Source organism: Achroia grisella, unplaced genomic scaffold (assembly GCF_030625045.1).
Source record: "Achroia grisella isolate CSIRO2021 unplaced genomic scaffold, CSIRO_AGI_Agris_v1 utg1576, whole genome shotgun sequence".
NCBI classification, from domain to species: Eukaryota; Metazoa; Arthropoda; class Insecta; order Lepidoptera; family Pyralidae; genus Achroia; species Achroia grisella.
In genome coordinates this window covers 484876-499491 of record NW_026712658.1, presented here as the reverse complement: position 1 = coordinate 499491, position 14616 = coordinate 484876, and the positions used below count along the sequence as shown (strand labels likewise).

General features: G+C 30.4%; 1 protein-coding gene across 4 annotated transcripts in view; it reads left to right on the top strand.

The window, feature by feature from the left end:
• Positions 1-12854, top strand: part of LOC131841231 (protein Skeletor, isoforms B/C) — a 32370-nt gene extending 19516 nt beyond the window's left edge. For 3 of the 4 annotated variants that reach the window (XM_059189507.1, XM_059189509.1, XM_059189510.1), the window contains exons 4-15: positions 1296-1514; positions 3091-3291; positions 5413-5505; positions 6584-6714; positions 7087-7199; positions 7384-7592; positions 8189-8330; positions 8986-9018; positions 9545-9668; positions 9966-10096; positions 10411-10574; positions 11109-12854. In XM_059189507.1, coding sequence (XP_059045490.1) covers positions 1296-1514; positions 3091-3291; positions 5413-5505; positions 6584-6714; positions 7087-7199; positions 7384-7592; positions 8189-8330; positions 8986-9018; positions 9545-9668; positions 9966-10096; positions 10411-10574; positions 11109-11258 — 1710 coding nt within the window. In that variant the 3' untranslated portion in view covers positions 11259-12854. The remainder of the gene's footprint in view (positions 1-1295; positions 1515-3090; positions 3292-5412; positions 5506-6583; positions 6715-7086; positions 7200-7383; positions 7593-8188; positions 8331-8985; positions 9019-9544; positions 9669-9965; positions 10097-10410; positions 10575-11108) is intronic. The other variant, XM_059189508.1, reaches the window with a different exon arrangement.
• The last annotated feature ends 1762 nt before the right edge of the window (positions 12855-14616 follow it).

Here is a 14616-nt window from a genome sequence, read left to right as displayed (position 1 = left end):
TCAACAAATAAAAATATACATTTATTTATTTATTGTAATAAATAATTAAAATATATTAGATATAAAGTTAGAATTAGGATTGAAAATTATGTATATTCCTAAACAAAGAATTTACTAATTATTTTGTACGGTACTACCTACATATTAATGCTATTTGCCAACTTTTCTCATTAATTCAATGGTAATCAATGTACAAATATTTAAATTTTGCTCGCTTGTTATATACATAAATAATACATACAGTAGGGAGATGAATAAGTCATGTACTTACACATTACCTAAACTTAATGTTTCATACCCAAATAAGCCTGACAATTCAAATATATCGATTGCAAACTGCGCGCATGCCCGAATTTTCGCGCCAAAATGTGACATTTACCGGCTTTCAGGCATCCGGAATTTATTTTATTTACTTATTACAACCAACCGAAAGGAACTTTATTTTTGTTTTATTTCGTTCTTAAGCTGAATGTAATTTAAGTACGAGGTATCCAACATCCTTATTGGAACAAATTCATTAACTTAATAAGTAACTCTGTATATCTATTTATCTGTAAGTTTTGGATTATGCATATTTAATCGAAGGAACAGATTCTAAAAAAACAATATGATAGATTTTCAACAAAGTCGTCTGTATGATGTCCTCTGCCTTACTCATTTTAGGCAATCCATAAAGCACCTTCTTTGTAAGCTGATATTCAGATGGAAGGTGAGATTTACCAAAGAAGTTACAGGGTACAAAGCATTAACGTCTTAGTCCTCCGTAATAGGATTTTTGCAGGGAAAAACGCATGAAAAGTACTAGCGATGGGAAATAACGATTCTCTTCATATATGTTCGCGGCAGGTATCACTTCTCAATATGTGGGACGTCAACTTGCATGCTATTCCAGTTCCTTAAAATCTATAGTAACAACAGGCAGGCTACGTTTTTTGCCTCATAACAAAAACTCTGCTGAGCTTGGTTATTATAGTTTAAAAAAAAGCAACCTTAAATAGTGCTTTAATTACATATATATTCTGTAGTGTATGTCGTAAGTACTCTATGTATACTTAAGACATAAATTATTACCCGTTATATTATAAATATGAAAGTGTGTCTGTTTGTCTACCTATTTTATGCTACTACGACTAAATGTAGATTTATAAATTTTGACGTGGAAATAAATATACAGACGGACATAGGCTATTTCAAAAATGCAGGCAAAGTCGCGGGTAAATTCTAGTACTTTATAAAAGTAATCAATATAGACACATAGATATATTATATTTATATAATTTGTTTTTAAATTCCAGGTGAACTTTGGCGATGTGTTCATACCAGTTGGCCTAGATCCGCCTCGGCCTCGTGTTTTACCAGAGTTCAAACGGCTCGCTCATGGACTGCGTTCTGGAAACATCAGTGTGCTGGACGCGAAGACTTTTTATATACCGAATCTTCATTATGACGGAGCCGGACCTGATGCTTATTTCTGGGTTGGGAATGGTTCAGAGCCGTCTCCTTTTGGAACAAAAGTGAGTAGATATTTATTCTCATACTCTCATGTTCACATCTATTTCAGCAGGCAACCAGTCTGCTTTAGAAGCAGTATAATTACAGGATAAGAAGCATAAAGTCTTGACCCTCTAAAAAGTACAACAAATGAGTCGCTGGTGCTACATGACTACCTGATATTTGTGATGCTGGAATGGTAATCCATCAAAAATAGCATAAAAAATTACATTACCTAAAAATGTGTATTTTTCACCAGTGGCGGGCTAACGGGAGGCTCTAAATATCCTTTGATCTAATCCTAAACAAGGCTTTACAATTTTTCCTCATAGGAGTTAGGAGTAGGAAGTTCACATATAAATAATAACTATCATCACATAAAAATGAATAAATTACAACAAAAATACCACTGTAATCTTTTCACTTTTATTATATTATCTGTGCTTTTACTTAAATCTTGCATTCCTCAGTTAGCACTTGATTCAGTTTTACCACCTCAGGCCTCTAACGAGCTTCCGCCATTGATTTATACATATGTAATACGTATCCTTTGCCTTTTGCAAATGCGTCAAAAATAATATATGATAATGAATAATAACTGGACTACTACAAATGATAATGTATCGAGACATAATCCGGATGATGACGATATCATACTCGCAACCTTTACTTTTAGTTTCGAACTTTATAACTATATAGATATCTCTCAAAAGTGTATTATTATAATAATAGATAGAAAGGTTAACAATTACATATACACACAATGACGAGAGAAGACTGTTTCACATCATTGTTATCAAACTAGATCATTAATTTCGTGGTAAGATCTTTTAGCATCATATGCTTGTGAAAGCAATTGTTTTGTAAAATAGGGTTAAATCTAAAATATGTACATGAGGACTACAATAAGGATAAATAGTAGTTTTGATTGTCTATATTATTTGACTGAATTTAAAAATGACAGAAATAAAAAACTTAGTGTGATCAAAAGTCTGTCTGTATATAACATGATATAAATTTATTTATTACTAGCTGTTCCCGCGACTTCGTCCGCGTGGAATTTAGCTTTATTTTTCTAAAATAAAAGAAGCCTAAGTTACTCCTTAGTACCTACATCATTCACCTGCCAAAAAAAAGTCCCGTTAAAATCGGTCCAGCCATTTCAGAGATGGCTAATCTCTGAAATGGAACAAACAGACAGACGAAAATTGTAAAAAAAATGTTATTTTGGTGTACCTATATACCGTATTTATATTCATATGTAGGTATGTAGTAAAAAACGGTTATTGAAATAACCGTTTTTTAATATTGTAATATTAAAAACAGACACTCCAATTTTATTTAGATTTGTAATTAGTAGGTATTTATTAACAACTAGCTGTGCCAGCGGTTTCAGCTGCATGAAATTTATAGTTATTTGTTATTCTAATGTCTATTCTATATTACTCTAAAGTACTGTAGTTTTTGCTTGAAAGTAACAAACATACATCTATCCATTAATCTATCCATATTCACAAACTTTCATGTTTATAATTATTAGTAACATTAACATATTTTTTGACATGAGCAAAATTATTTCATGCCTCTTAATTTTTCTAGGTGCCTAACGAAATGGGTTCCTTACACCCGCTGCGAGGTTACCAAGGTGAGGACATTGAGATCCAACTGCCAGGCAAGTTGACAGCTTACGACATCGACTGGCTGGCGGTCTGGTGTGTGGAGTACAGGCACAATTTCGGACACGTATATATACCTAAAGACCTGGATGTGCCTCCTGCTTTAGGACAAACGAAGATAACTGTGAGTATTTTTTTAATTGCACTTCAATGGCACACAAGCTTATAGCATACATAAAGGAAATGGTAAGGTATCCTACTTAAAATAAACCATAGGATGTCGCTCATCCGATATTAAAACATTTATGATGCAAATAATGTCTGAGTCTATACTGATCTTTATTATTTTTATTGATTAGATCAAACCACAAACGCTAGTTTAGGCTTTCGTGTAGTAGTAAAGAGATGATCTATACAGAGACTCAGCAGTATATGTATTTAAAATTATGTAAAATGAAAAAACAACAGAAAGTTGTGGTACAATATTTGGTTCCTTAAAAGGAGCGTAAATTGGACACTTTACCTGAACACCCTTGTTGCATAATTGATTTTCTAAACTGTATAAATTTAGTACAAACAAAAAAAAAAGGTACTATAAAAATATACAATGATCTCATTAAAGTTTCCTTAGATGTAAATTATTAAAATAACTGTTGATTCTTGTTTAAGAGCTATATTGTAAATAAGAATTAATGCTAGCATATTAGTAATAAATGAAATTACTATATTAGTAACAAAATAATACTATATGTTTAAATATTTCTGCTGCCATAAAAGTATATAACTTTATCTAAGCTGTTATAATATACATATTTTTCTCATTGAGTAATATTTGTGGTTAACTTGTGGTTTTGGTTCTACTTATATATTATTATTTTTGCCTTCATTAACAAAATCAAATGTTCTATATGTTTTTACAGCTTTCATTGGATCTACCAAGATATTTTTTAATCATTTAACCTTTACAGGGACGACGGAAAAAACCATCAAAGCATCATAGTTCTAACAAATTTCAGAAAATAATTGTTAAACCTCCTTTCGAAATACCTGCATGGTTTTCTTATGATTGGATTTATGGATTTTAGCTATATTAAAAAAGACTTTTTTAATTTCAAATAAATACCCACGTAAAGTATTTCTAATACATAGAATTGGCAATTAAATATTTTAAAATGTGAAAGCAAACTTATAAATTTTTGAGTCTCCGAAACAAAGAGTAGTAAAATTTGAGTAAATTTGGGATTTACTCGTTATACGAAATAAATAATCAGTTTCTATTTTTTTTTAAATTACAATCAATGACTTTCTTAATTGTAAAATGTAGGTATGTAGGTAAGACAATATTTCAAAATTAGGACTTCTTATATACCTACATAAAAACTTACTCTTTACCAAATTTCAGTATCCATTAAGACTGATTTTAACATTTTTTTTTATAATTAAGTGCCCGTTTGTTAATATATTTGTATTAATTGTTACTTACTAATAAATTGTTAATATTTATGTGCTTTGTGTGTTATTCTTTTTCTACGCTTACCTTGGGATTCCGGTTTACTTAATATTTTCAGCCTGCTTGGTGGTATAACCCTGTGAGTATAATTATTTAATTACGTATTATTACTTATATTTATTTATATTCCTGTAAACATTTCTTTATTTAACATCATATACTAATTACTATAATTCATAATTATATATTTGAATATCGTATTTTTTTTATATTCTAACAAACAGCTATTGATATTTTAATTTTTTTTTTTCAATTTTTTAAAAGTTCAATTTACAGCATGGGGGAATTGTAAATAGGCAAAACTTAGCATTTGTACAAAAAATATTAAATAAAGACTTGTACCCAATTAGAACTCTACTCAGTCTGAAAAACTTTAGAATAGATAGTTTCGCAATAGGGACTCAATTTTTTTTTATTATCTATATAGGTACCTACTATACGTATCTATCGTATTACTCACGTAAGAGTACCATTTAGAAATCAATAAGAAAGGCTTTCTTTCTCTTTTTCTTAATTCTTTCCTATTAATTTCTTAACTTTAAGAAATTTATCCGACTTTATATAATAGTTAAAAAAATATATACGTTCGTATGCTAATTTTGATTTTGAATTAATGAATCTTAATTAATCCTTACTATCGTCGTTATAAATAACAGCTAGGAATTTGTTATAAATAATATGAATCCACAAATATGTGTACTCATTAATTAAAATTGGTGCCAATTGTCGTTATTAAATGAAAAACTTAAATCAGTGCATGATTTTTAGAATTAATTATTACATAAAATTTTACAGACAAGTTCAACCACATCTCAAACACCTTACAGTACGACAAATAACTGTAAAGAAATATTAGACAAAAGATTACAGGTCCGATGGGAAATACAGGTAAATATACATCTTTAGTATTTATTTTATTAGATACTATTCAACAAGACAGTGTCGTGGTCTAGCATGATACTTTCTTGTTGAATAATTTTAGTGGTGGCTAATTTCAGTTCCAAAGTTTGTAACACCCTGGCACATTTTTTAACAATTTATATTTGTGAATATCTCTCCGACGATAGAAGTATCGATAACAAACCTCGGTAGGCTCGTTCTTTGCCATGCCATGTTGTGAACATGTGAAATATTCCGATCACCACAACGCCTCTGACTACTCCATTTATTATTCTTATACTGTTCAACAAAAACGTTTTGCAACTTTTAAACTCTCATTACTAATTCCACTCCCTATTTATCTGATTTTTTATGTCTCCCCGTGTAATTAATTATTTTAATTTTGAATTTTATTTTCATAATTTAGATTTACATTGTGGTACCTAAATAAAAATTAATCGTATTTATATCAATGCTATTATTTTATATTACTCTATACCTTTTGTAATGTCTTCTTTAAATAATTCTATAAGAATACTGAATCTTATTTTGAAATTTTAAATATATTTAACAGTATATTTCTAAAATAAAAATAATTAGTTTATTGATTTTTCCACATTCAAGCGGGTTACCCGAGATTCGTGAAGGTAATAAAATTATAACAATGTTAATTATTTAACTTATATATTTCAGATTTAGTGTATTATTGAGATTGATGTGTCGTTTTTAAGAATGTTTTGTCTGGATATCATTAAATCTTAATTCTAAGGGGTCAACATTATGAATAAAGTACTTGTAATAAATATATAGTAGTAACAAAAAAAATATTTTTACGCTTAAAATAGGCGTCATGCACGTAATTCATAATAAATAACCAAAATATTAGGTAGTTCGGAAGCCTAGTTCTTGATAAAATTTATTCTTCTCTATTTAGAACTGTACAAAAATATTTGGTGGACTATCGGAAACACTCTTTAATTTATCTAATCCATAAGTTTGTTACCAGATTTCGCACTGCTAAGTCTCTTATTTATGGTAATCAACTGAAAAGCAGAGATTGTAAATGATAGAATGTTTCTTATTCCAGGGTGACCAAGTGCAAATAACTTTAGCAGCTCGACTACGCAAGGAGCAATACATGTCATTCGGCATATCAGGCGCGGAGGGCAAACCGGCTATGTTGGGGGCTGATGTCGTTGTTGCGTATTGGGACAGCAGGTATTACATATTTATTTTTATATATACTGTAGATATTAACTACTAATAACTGACAAAAATACTCAAAAAATTTTTAACTACTGTACCCATAGTGGGAAATCCTCAATTACGGTAATTGTATGTACCTACTACTCGTATGTATAGGATATTTTAATTGATTAATAATGAATTAGCATCGTCATTCCATCACTTCACTTATGCCGGCACCAATGGTGAACGATGGAGTGGGGACGAAGTCAACTCAGTTGATAATTCTCCAGAAATTAGTGCGATGGTTTCTAAGTAAACTTGACCCTACATTGTAGCCTACGTTGCTAGCTATGGGGTTACTAACAATCCCCCAGCCATGTTAACTTATATTATGATGTGAAGGTTCGACCAACCAAAAGTAGCAGACTACTCGATCACGCATCTGGCGCAGTGTGACGGCACGCGAGGCGTGTGCCCCGACAGCCGACTTGGTGGCTCCGACGACGTTATCCTAGGTAAGTTTTACCAAGGGGAAGAAGTAGGTTCCAAAGGGTATCTGCTATAGTTGACCACTGCTGAAGTCGCGGTGGACTGACATTAGATCCCGCGACTCAGGCCTATGACATATTCTCAATTTAAAATATATGGTAGGTATAGTTTTTGTGTCCATCATCTAATATTTTGTTTCAATGTTCACAGTGAACGGTAAACAGAATGGAGGTGTCACAACAATAACATACCGGCGACCACTCGCTGCCAAGGAGTCGTCGAGAGACAAGGAGATTTTTACCTCGAGGTCCCAGTCCGTTATAGCGGCTTTCGGTCCACTCAACTCTAGATACGAAGCGAATGCTCACTCTTTTATGGACACCACCCGGGCTGATGTACAATTGGACTTTGGTACTCAAGTAAGTTTATTTTTTTTAATATTTATAAAGTTCATCATAGTAGGTATATATGGTTTATTATAACACTAAACATATTTTGGTAGACATCATTTCTTGTTTTTTCTGATATCAAAACTTATGAATAATTAACGAAATACCTACAAGTCGTGTAAAAAATTCTAAATCTATACTAATATAAGAATGCGAAAGTGTGTACGTCGTAATGTTGTAGTATGTGTGAACAAATAATTTTGAATTTGTTAAAAAATATATCACCCTAAAAGACATAAGACGTCTCAAAAAACAACCTGTAGCACCTAAAAGTTTTTGCTGGTTGGATTATAAATACTCACTTTTATTCTTTTCTGATTATACATTATACCTATGATATAGTTGAAATAGACAATAGTACGCCAAGTCGAAGAATACGACGCGGTCTAACGTGAAATAGTAGAATTAAAACCTCATTTAAACCTTCATCATCAAAGTTTTTGCTCTCAGTTCTAAAAAAATCCTTAATTGCAATTATTTACTTTCATTTCTAGAACGATAATACATACGTCGGTCTGGCATCCCAGAAAAATCTTAACTTTGCAATTTTTTACTTTTATCTGTAGAATGATAATACGTGCGTCGGCCTAGCAGAGCTAGATGTTAATGGTCCAGAACCCTGGCCAACAAGGATCATATCCGGAGCTACTAACCTCACCGTCCGTATAGGGCCGGCTGGCGGCCTCCGAGGGTACACACCTATCACTGGTAAGTATTTCTATTTCGCTCTCTACTAAATATACTAACAAAGAGCCTTGAGAAAAGGTTAACAAATAAATCAATTAATCGCTACCAGAGAATGCAGAAGAAAAGACGCCGTGTGACGTATACTCATCCTAAAGACAAATGTGTCGCTGAAGGATATATATTTGTAAAACTATTTTTAGTTTGCATTTCACTGTGAGTAATAAATTGGTTAAAATATTATCGTAGTTATATTTGTAACACACAGGACCGGATTACTATTTGAGGACAGGTTAGAGTGAAGCATAGCTAGGTAATAATAAATGATAAATTGAGAGGATATTCTATGAAAATATGGAAAATGTTCAAAACCAAAATACGACGAAAGTACTATAAGTGATAGTACTAATACTATTATCATACAATAAAACAAAATCTATAATAAAATTTTTAGAAGTAAAACAGCGTGTTGATATTCATTTTTGTTTGTTGTTATTTCATTGTTCAGTAGGTATCAATAAAATAGAGAATAAAATGGAATAATCAACAATAATCACGTGGTTATTTAATACAGGTTGCTCATGGAGAAACACTACTATTTGTATGAAATTTAGTAAATAATTTATGTACGTTGAATCTATTTTATTGCATTATATTATTTTTCGTTACTTTCATGCAGACAATGACATCTCAAATGGATTTCTGCCATATGGTAATTATCTATAGTCGCTCACAGCATTTATTAGTTTTTTAGAAAAAGTAATTTATATATTTAAAATTAACCTCTAAAATTAACGATTTTTATACGTAGATTGCTTGTATTATGCTTATAGTATGAATTATAATTATAGGTTGAACAAAACGAGAAAGCTCTGAAGAAATTAAATATGGAAGATAAAATACAAAAGATTTTTTAATTGAATATTTTATATTTTTAGATTAAATATTTTATAATTTCTTTTATTATTTAAAAAGATGAATTTTCAAGAATTAATTCAGTTGAAATGTCACATTTCATTTTTTCAGAGCTGTATCATTTTTTTAAAATCTGTATGTAGTTCACACTATAAGCAATTAGTTATCTTCGTATAAAAAATTGATAAATATAAAGCTAGTAGTTTCTACTTTAGTTATAGAAATCGAAACAATAGAATACAATCTGTAATAATACTGATACTGAATCTGCATGAATAAAAATATTGATTTATAGTTAATAACATAGATAATAAATCCTTCAGGCCATCCATCATGGGGTATAGCATGGTACATCAATGATCAACTTATACCTGAAGTGTACGTTGAACGAGGCAAGACTTACACTTTCTTCGTAGAAGGTGGAGATGACAGGACAAACCCAGCTAAGTGAGTTGGTTAATTTCTAAACTTTTCATTTTTTAACGCTTAGGTATAGTAGATATAATTTTAACAGTAGAGTCCAGCTATAATATAAATAGATAACTTAAAATTTATGTATATGAACGTAAATGTAGGTAGATAGTACCTACAGTAATCTAATGGTCAATATTCAAACAAATAAATTTTGGATTCCCTGAAAATTAAGTGTTTTTTAAACTATATACTATTTATAACATAAACTATACAAGCATACCATATAATAATGATATAAGTACTTATATAATATATCGTATTTTATTCCAGGTACCACCCATTCTACATCAGCGACTCCTCCGAAGGGGGATTTGGACAAAAGAAGGAAGAAGACCAAAGGAAACAACGCGTATTCGCCGGCGTCGCTTACGATAACGAAGGATACCCATATCCTACTGCCGGTAAGATTATTCTTGGTACCTATATGTATACATATATTGTTATATATATAGCCAAAAGCTGAGCCGCGATACTTCACTGCTGCTGAGAATGCTTACAGCGTTCATTGGTTTGTTTGACTTGTCCTGTGTATTGTTGTCTCATATTAAATGTATTTTGCATGCGTGGGTTTGAGGTATTTATACTTAATAAGTGAAATAGCGATACGTTTATTTTTTAATAAGAAATAAAAAATGAAGTATCAATAACCACAGACCATATAATAATTATTTAAAGTGAGTCATAGGATACTTTCATATTGTATTTGGTTCAACAGTGGGTCGTTACTGTGAGTGGACTCACAAGACCACTGACCAAGCAGCCATGACTGAGACATTTGAAGACTATATGAAAACACTACAGCTGGAGTGCAACTCTGGCGATCCGGCAGTATTAAACTGGACGGTCGCACACGAGACACCAGATCTCGTGTATTACCAAGTAAGTCTGAACACATAACAACTTTTTTATTGGTACTACTAACAAGCTCGACCCAATTAAGTTAGCCCAAATAAGGCAGTTGTCGCCTTTACACGCATCGCAGAAGTTACTGTTACCCCTATATGTCTATATCACATGTAAAAAACACACATGAAATGGAATCACATCACATGGAAAACATATCCTTAAAACCAAACCATATCTAATTAACAGGAATGTAACAAATATAAAGTAAAAAACATAATACAGATACAAATAATAAATAAATTACAAGTAAGAAAATGAGTAATGAAAGATTGAGAAATTATGTACAAAAAGTGAGACATGTTAATTTATGATAACAATAAAATAATCAATTTTTTGTCCTAAAAAGGCAGATTTCGCATACATAGGTAAATCCGATTTTATCCCCACTGTCATCATTAATCGGCAAATACAGTTATTCTAAATGGCCTGATCAAATGTTAAATTCAGAACCTATCTTTATCACCACTGCGCCATGATAATCAATAAATATACCATTCATTTTTGCAGTGTTACACCCACAACAATTTGGGTTGGAAGATCCACGTAGTTGACCCTGGTACTCCGGTACCTACGCCTGGCAGTCGGTCCCTCAATTCAGCCTCCACTCTTAAAGGCCTTACATCTTTGGGTATGCTGGCGTTACTCGCCGTGAGGTAAGGTATCGAGCTTGAAGCGTAGTAAGTCGACGTGTTAAAGGACAATCACATTTCTGCTCAATATCGTACACCCCAGTGGAATATTGAATAAGATGATATTTCTAGCAGGTGACTTGAGTATTGACCAATGACGGGCAGGTATTTTGTGTAATTTATACATGGTGTTCAACGCTCAAGTTATGTGCTTCACCTTGTTAACATTCTATATTTATGTTCCTCTTTATATAAAGCCTGATGCTAATTTTAAGCGCGGGCCTTGTTGTATAGTATCGTAGAAAGTTAACAGCAATTTTATATGAGATGTTTATTGATACAAGGTATCAAAATTGTTATTAACTTTCATGAGTAACACTTTTTATCTACTTATTGTAGTAATATAAGAATAGTGACAATAATTTTTATTAAATATTCAGTACAATAATATTATGACAATAAGAACACGTCGATTTAGGTATACATGTTTGTGATAAAATGTTGTATGTAATTCTATAAAGCAATCATACATTTTAATTACACTTGGCTATATTTAAAAGAATAATGGATAATATTTTAGGTATCTACTCGAATATACATATCTGTTACATATAGTACAAGAAGTAATGGAAAGGATGTAACAATCCAAACTCTATAATGGCTGTAGGCTTATTTTTAATATATATTAAAAATATGCACAGGAAATCAAAATTTATATCAGACTTGAAGATCATGATGAAAAGTCATGATTGACTTTTTTCACAAAATTCTATCTACCAAAATCAGCAAAGACTACATGAATAGTAAATATATTTTAGCGTATGATTCAGAATTTGTTGTACATAGATACTTATATAATATTAGATGACCTATCTGTTATACTTTTCTTGTTGGTCAAGTGTATTAGAATGGAGCAGGGGAAGGGGTTGCTGACTCAGTGCTGTAATGTACATGTACAGGTATAATGTCAATGACTATATCAATTTTTATTAATAAGCGCATAAATAAGGCAATGGACATTATGTACTTAAGGCCTACGCAGTTGATGGACATGGTAAACAGCAGAAGACAAAATTGTGTTAGCGGCCTACTACCATGTATATATATAACCCACATCTGCGTAAACCTTCAAACTTATCTAATAAGTACGACTAAAGGCATGAACAAAATAGATATCTACATATAAAATAGATATAAATGCCTATTAAAACATAAAATATACAAACATTTGATAGCAATAAAATCATTAAAAATATATCAAGTTCAAGAATTGAACAAGGTACATCATATCATATATCTATTTACAAGACAAATAATATCATCACAAGTCAATATCTATACTCAATCTCAAATTTCATAATAGGTACCACAAATGAAACATGTAAAGATTACATAACAGTATATGCTCAGACTGTATGAAATTTATGGAAAAATCGACAATAATCAACATAAAAATTAATATTTTTAGAATACTAGTGACCACAAATGAAACATGTAAAATGTAATGTAAAAATTATATAACAGTAGGTATATGCTCAGACTGTTTGCAATTTATGGAAAAATGGACAATAATAATCGATACGAAAATTCATATTTTTAGAATACTAGTTACCATAAATGAAACATGTAAAAATGACATAACAGCAGGTATATGCTCAGACTGTATGCAATTTTTGGAAAAATCGACAATAATCTATATGAAAATTAATATTTTTAGAATACTAGTTACCACAAATGTAAAATGTAATGTAAAAATTATATAACAGTATATGCTCAGACTGCATGCAATTTATGGAAAAATCGACAATAATCGACTCCATCTACTTTAGAATACTAGGCCTACATATTTTTTTTACACAATACTTAATATTTATTAGAATACTATAGGTACAAAGTGCATATGTGCTTGACAATAATTTACCTATAATATCATTAACATTCGTGGGCAACTGATACAGCATCGTCTAGTACCAAACTAAGCAGATCTTGTACTGTGGGCACTAGACAGCCTTGATAGAGACACTTAAATACTTTTATATATATATATACATACTTAATATATTGAAAAATATTATATACTAAAACACTAATACAAACACATATAATTAAAAAAATAAAAATAACTATATGTATCTATGTATTGCGCGGTGAGCAAACCCGCGACAATGGGAAATAAGCCGGTGTGTTAGACCGCTAGCCCACCAAGGTCATCATGCAGTTTATAAAAATGATTGGACAATAATTGATTTGATAATGAATATTTTTTAAAATACTTCATAAAATCTTTACACTATATATTTAATATATATTGGAACAATAACGTGCATTTGTGCTTGACAATAATTTACCAATAATAATATTAAAATAGTTAAATAACATTATATATACACCTAAAACATTTTATTATAAAATTACTATTGACAAATAATTTGCAAATTTTAAATATAAGAATATATATGAGATAAATAAAATTGTGGTAGACAATAAAATACCGTATTACATATAGATTTACTTACTACATACCTAAGTATTTATAGGTAGGTAGGAAATATTTGAAAAATTCGCAGTATTCTAAATGGATTATAAAGATTTCAAATTAACGACAATAATTTTTAAATTTTTGGACTGTTTATATTATAACATGTAAGTAAGGAATAATTAGTGTAATTATAATTACTGTGAATTATTAACGAATGACAATAATGTCGTCTATTTTAATTATCGCTTACATAATAGTTTTAACGGCAACTTATAAATAACTACCTATAGCCAGTTTCTTTTTACTTATAATGCATTATTATGAATGCTTTGTTTTCTAGCTTCCAACTCCTATATACAATTTCCTTTGTCTACTTTTACTAACAGATTCTAAATTCATACCCTTAGGTAGGTATACAGCAACTATCTATAAAGGTAGAGGTTTTCAATTATATATTATTATTTCCGATTAACCAGTAATAACGGGATTACTTTGATGTTATTATCACTATACTTTTTAAAGTTAGGTGTCATGTAAGAATAATCTATATTCAACATGGCAGTCCCATAACAAGTCCGGAAAAAACAACTTCCTATTATAGACCACTTTTGTTTTAATGAATTTTATGAAAATGGGGGATTTTTTATAGGTGTTTATCAAAATTTAGGACAAAATTATACTACCATTTTAAACATTATACTAATGATGATTATCCATTTAAGATATCTGTATTATGAATTATATTTTAAACTCATTGTTGTATGTTTTTTATATTTATGTACATAATAGTGTATGTACCCGTATTTTCTATGAGAACAATAAATAATTTTTATTCATGTATTCAAATATTTACGTGAGACTAAGTAATTTATACTTATTCTTTGCTGTCTGTATTTATTAAGTATAG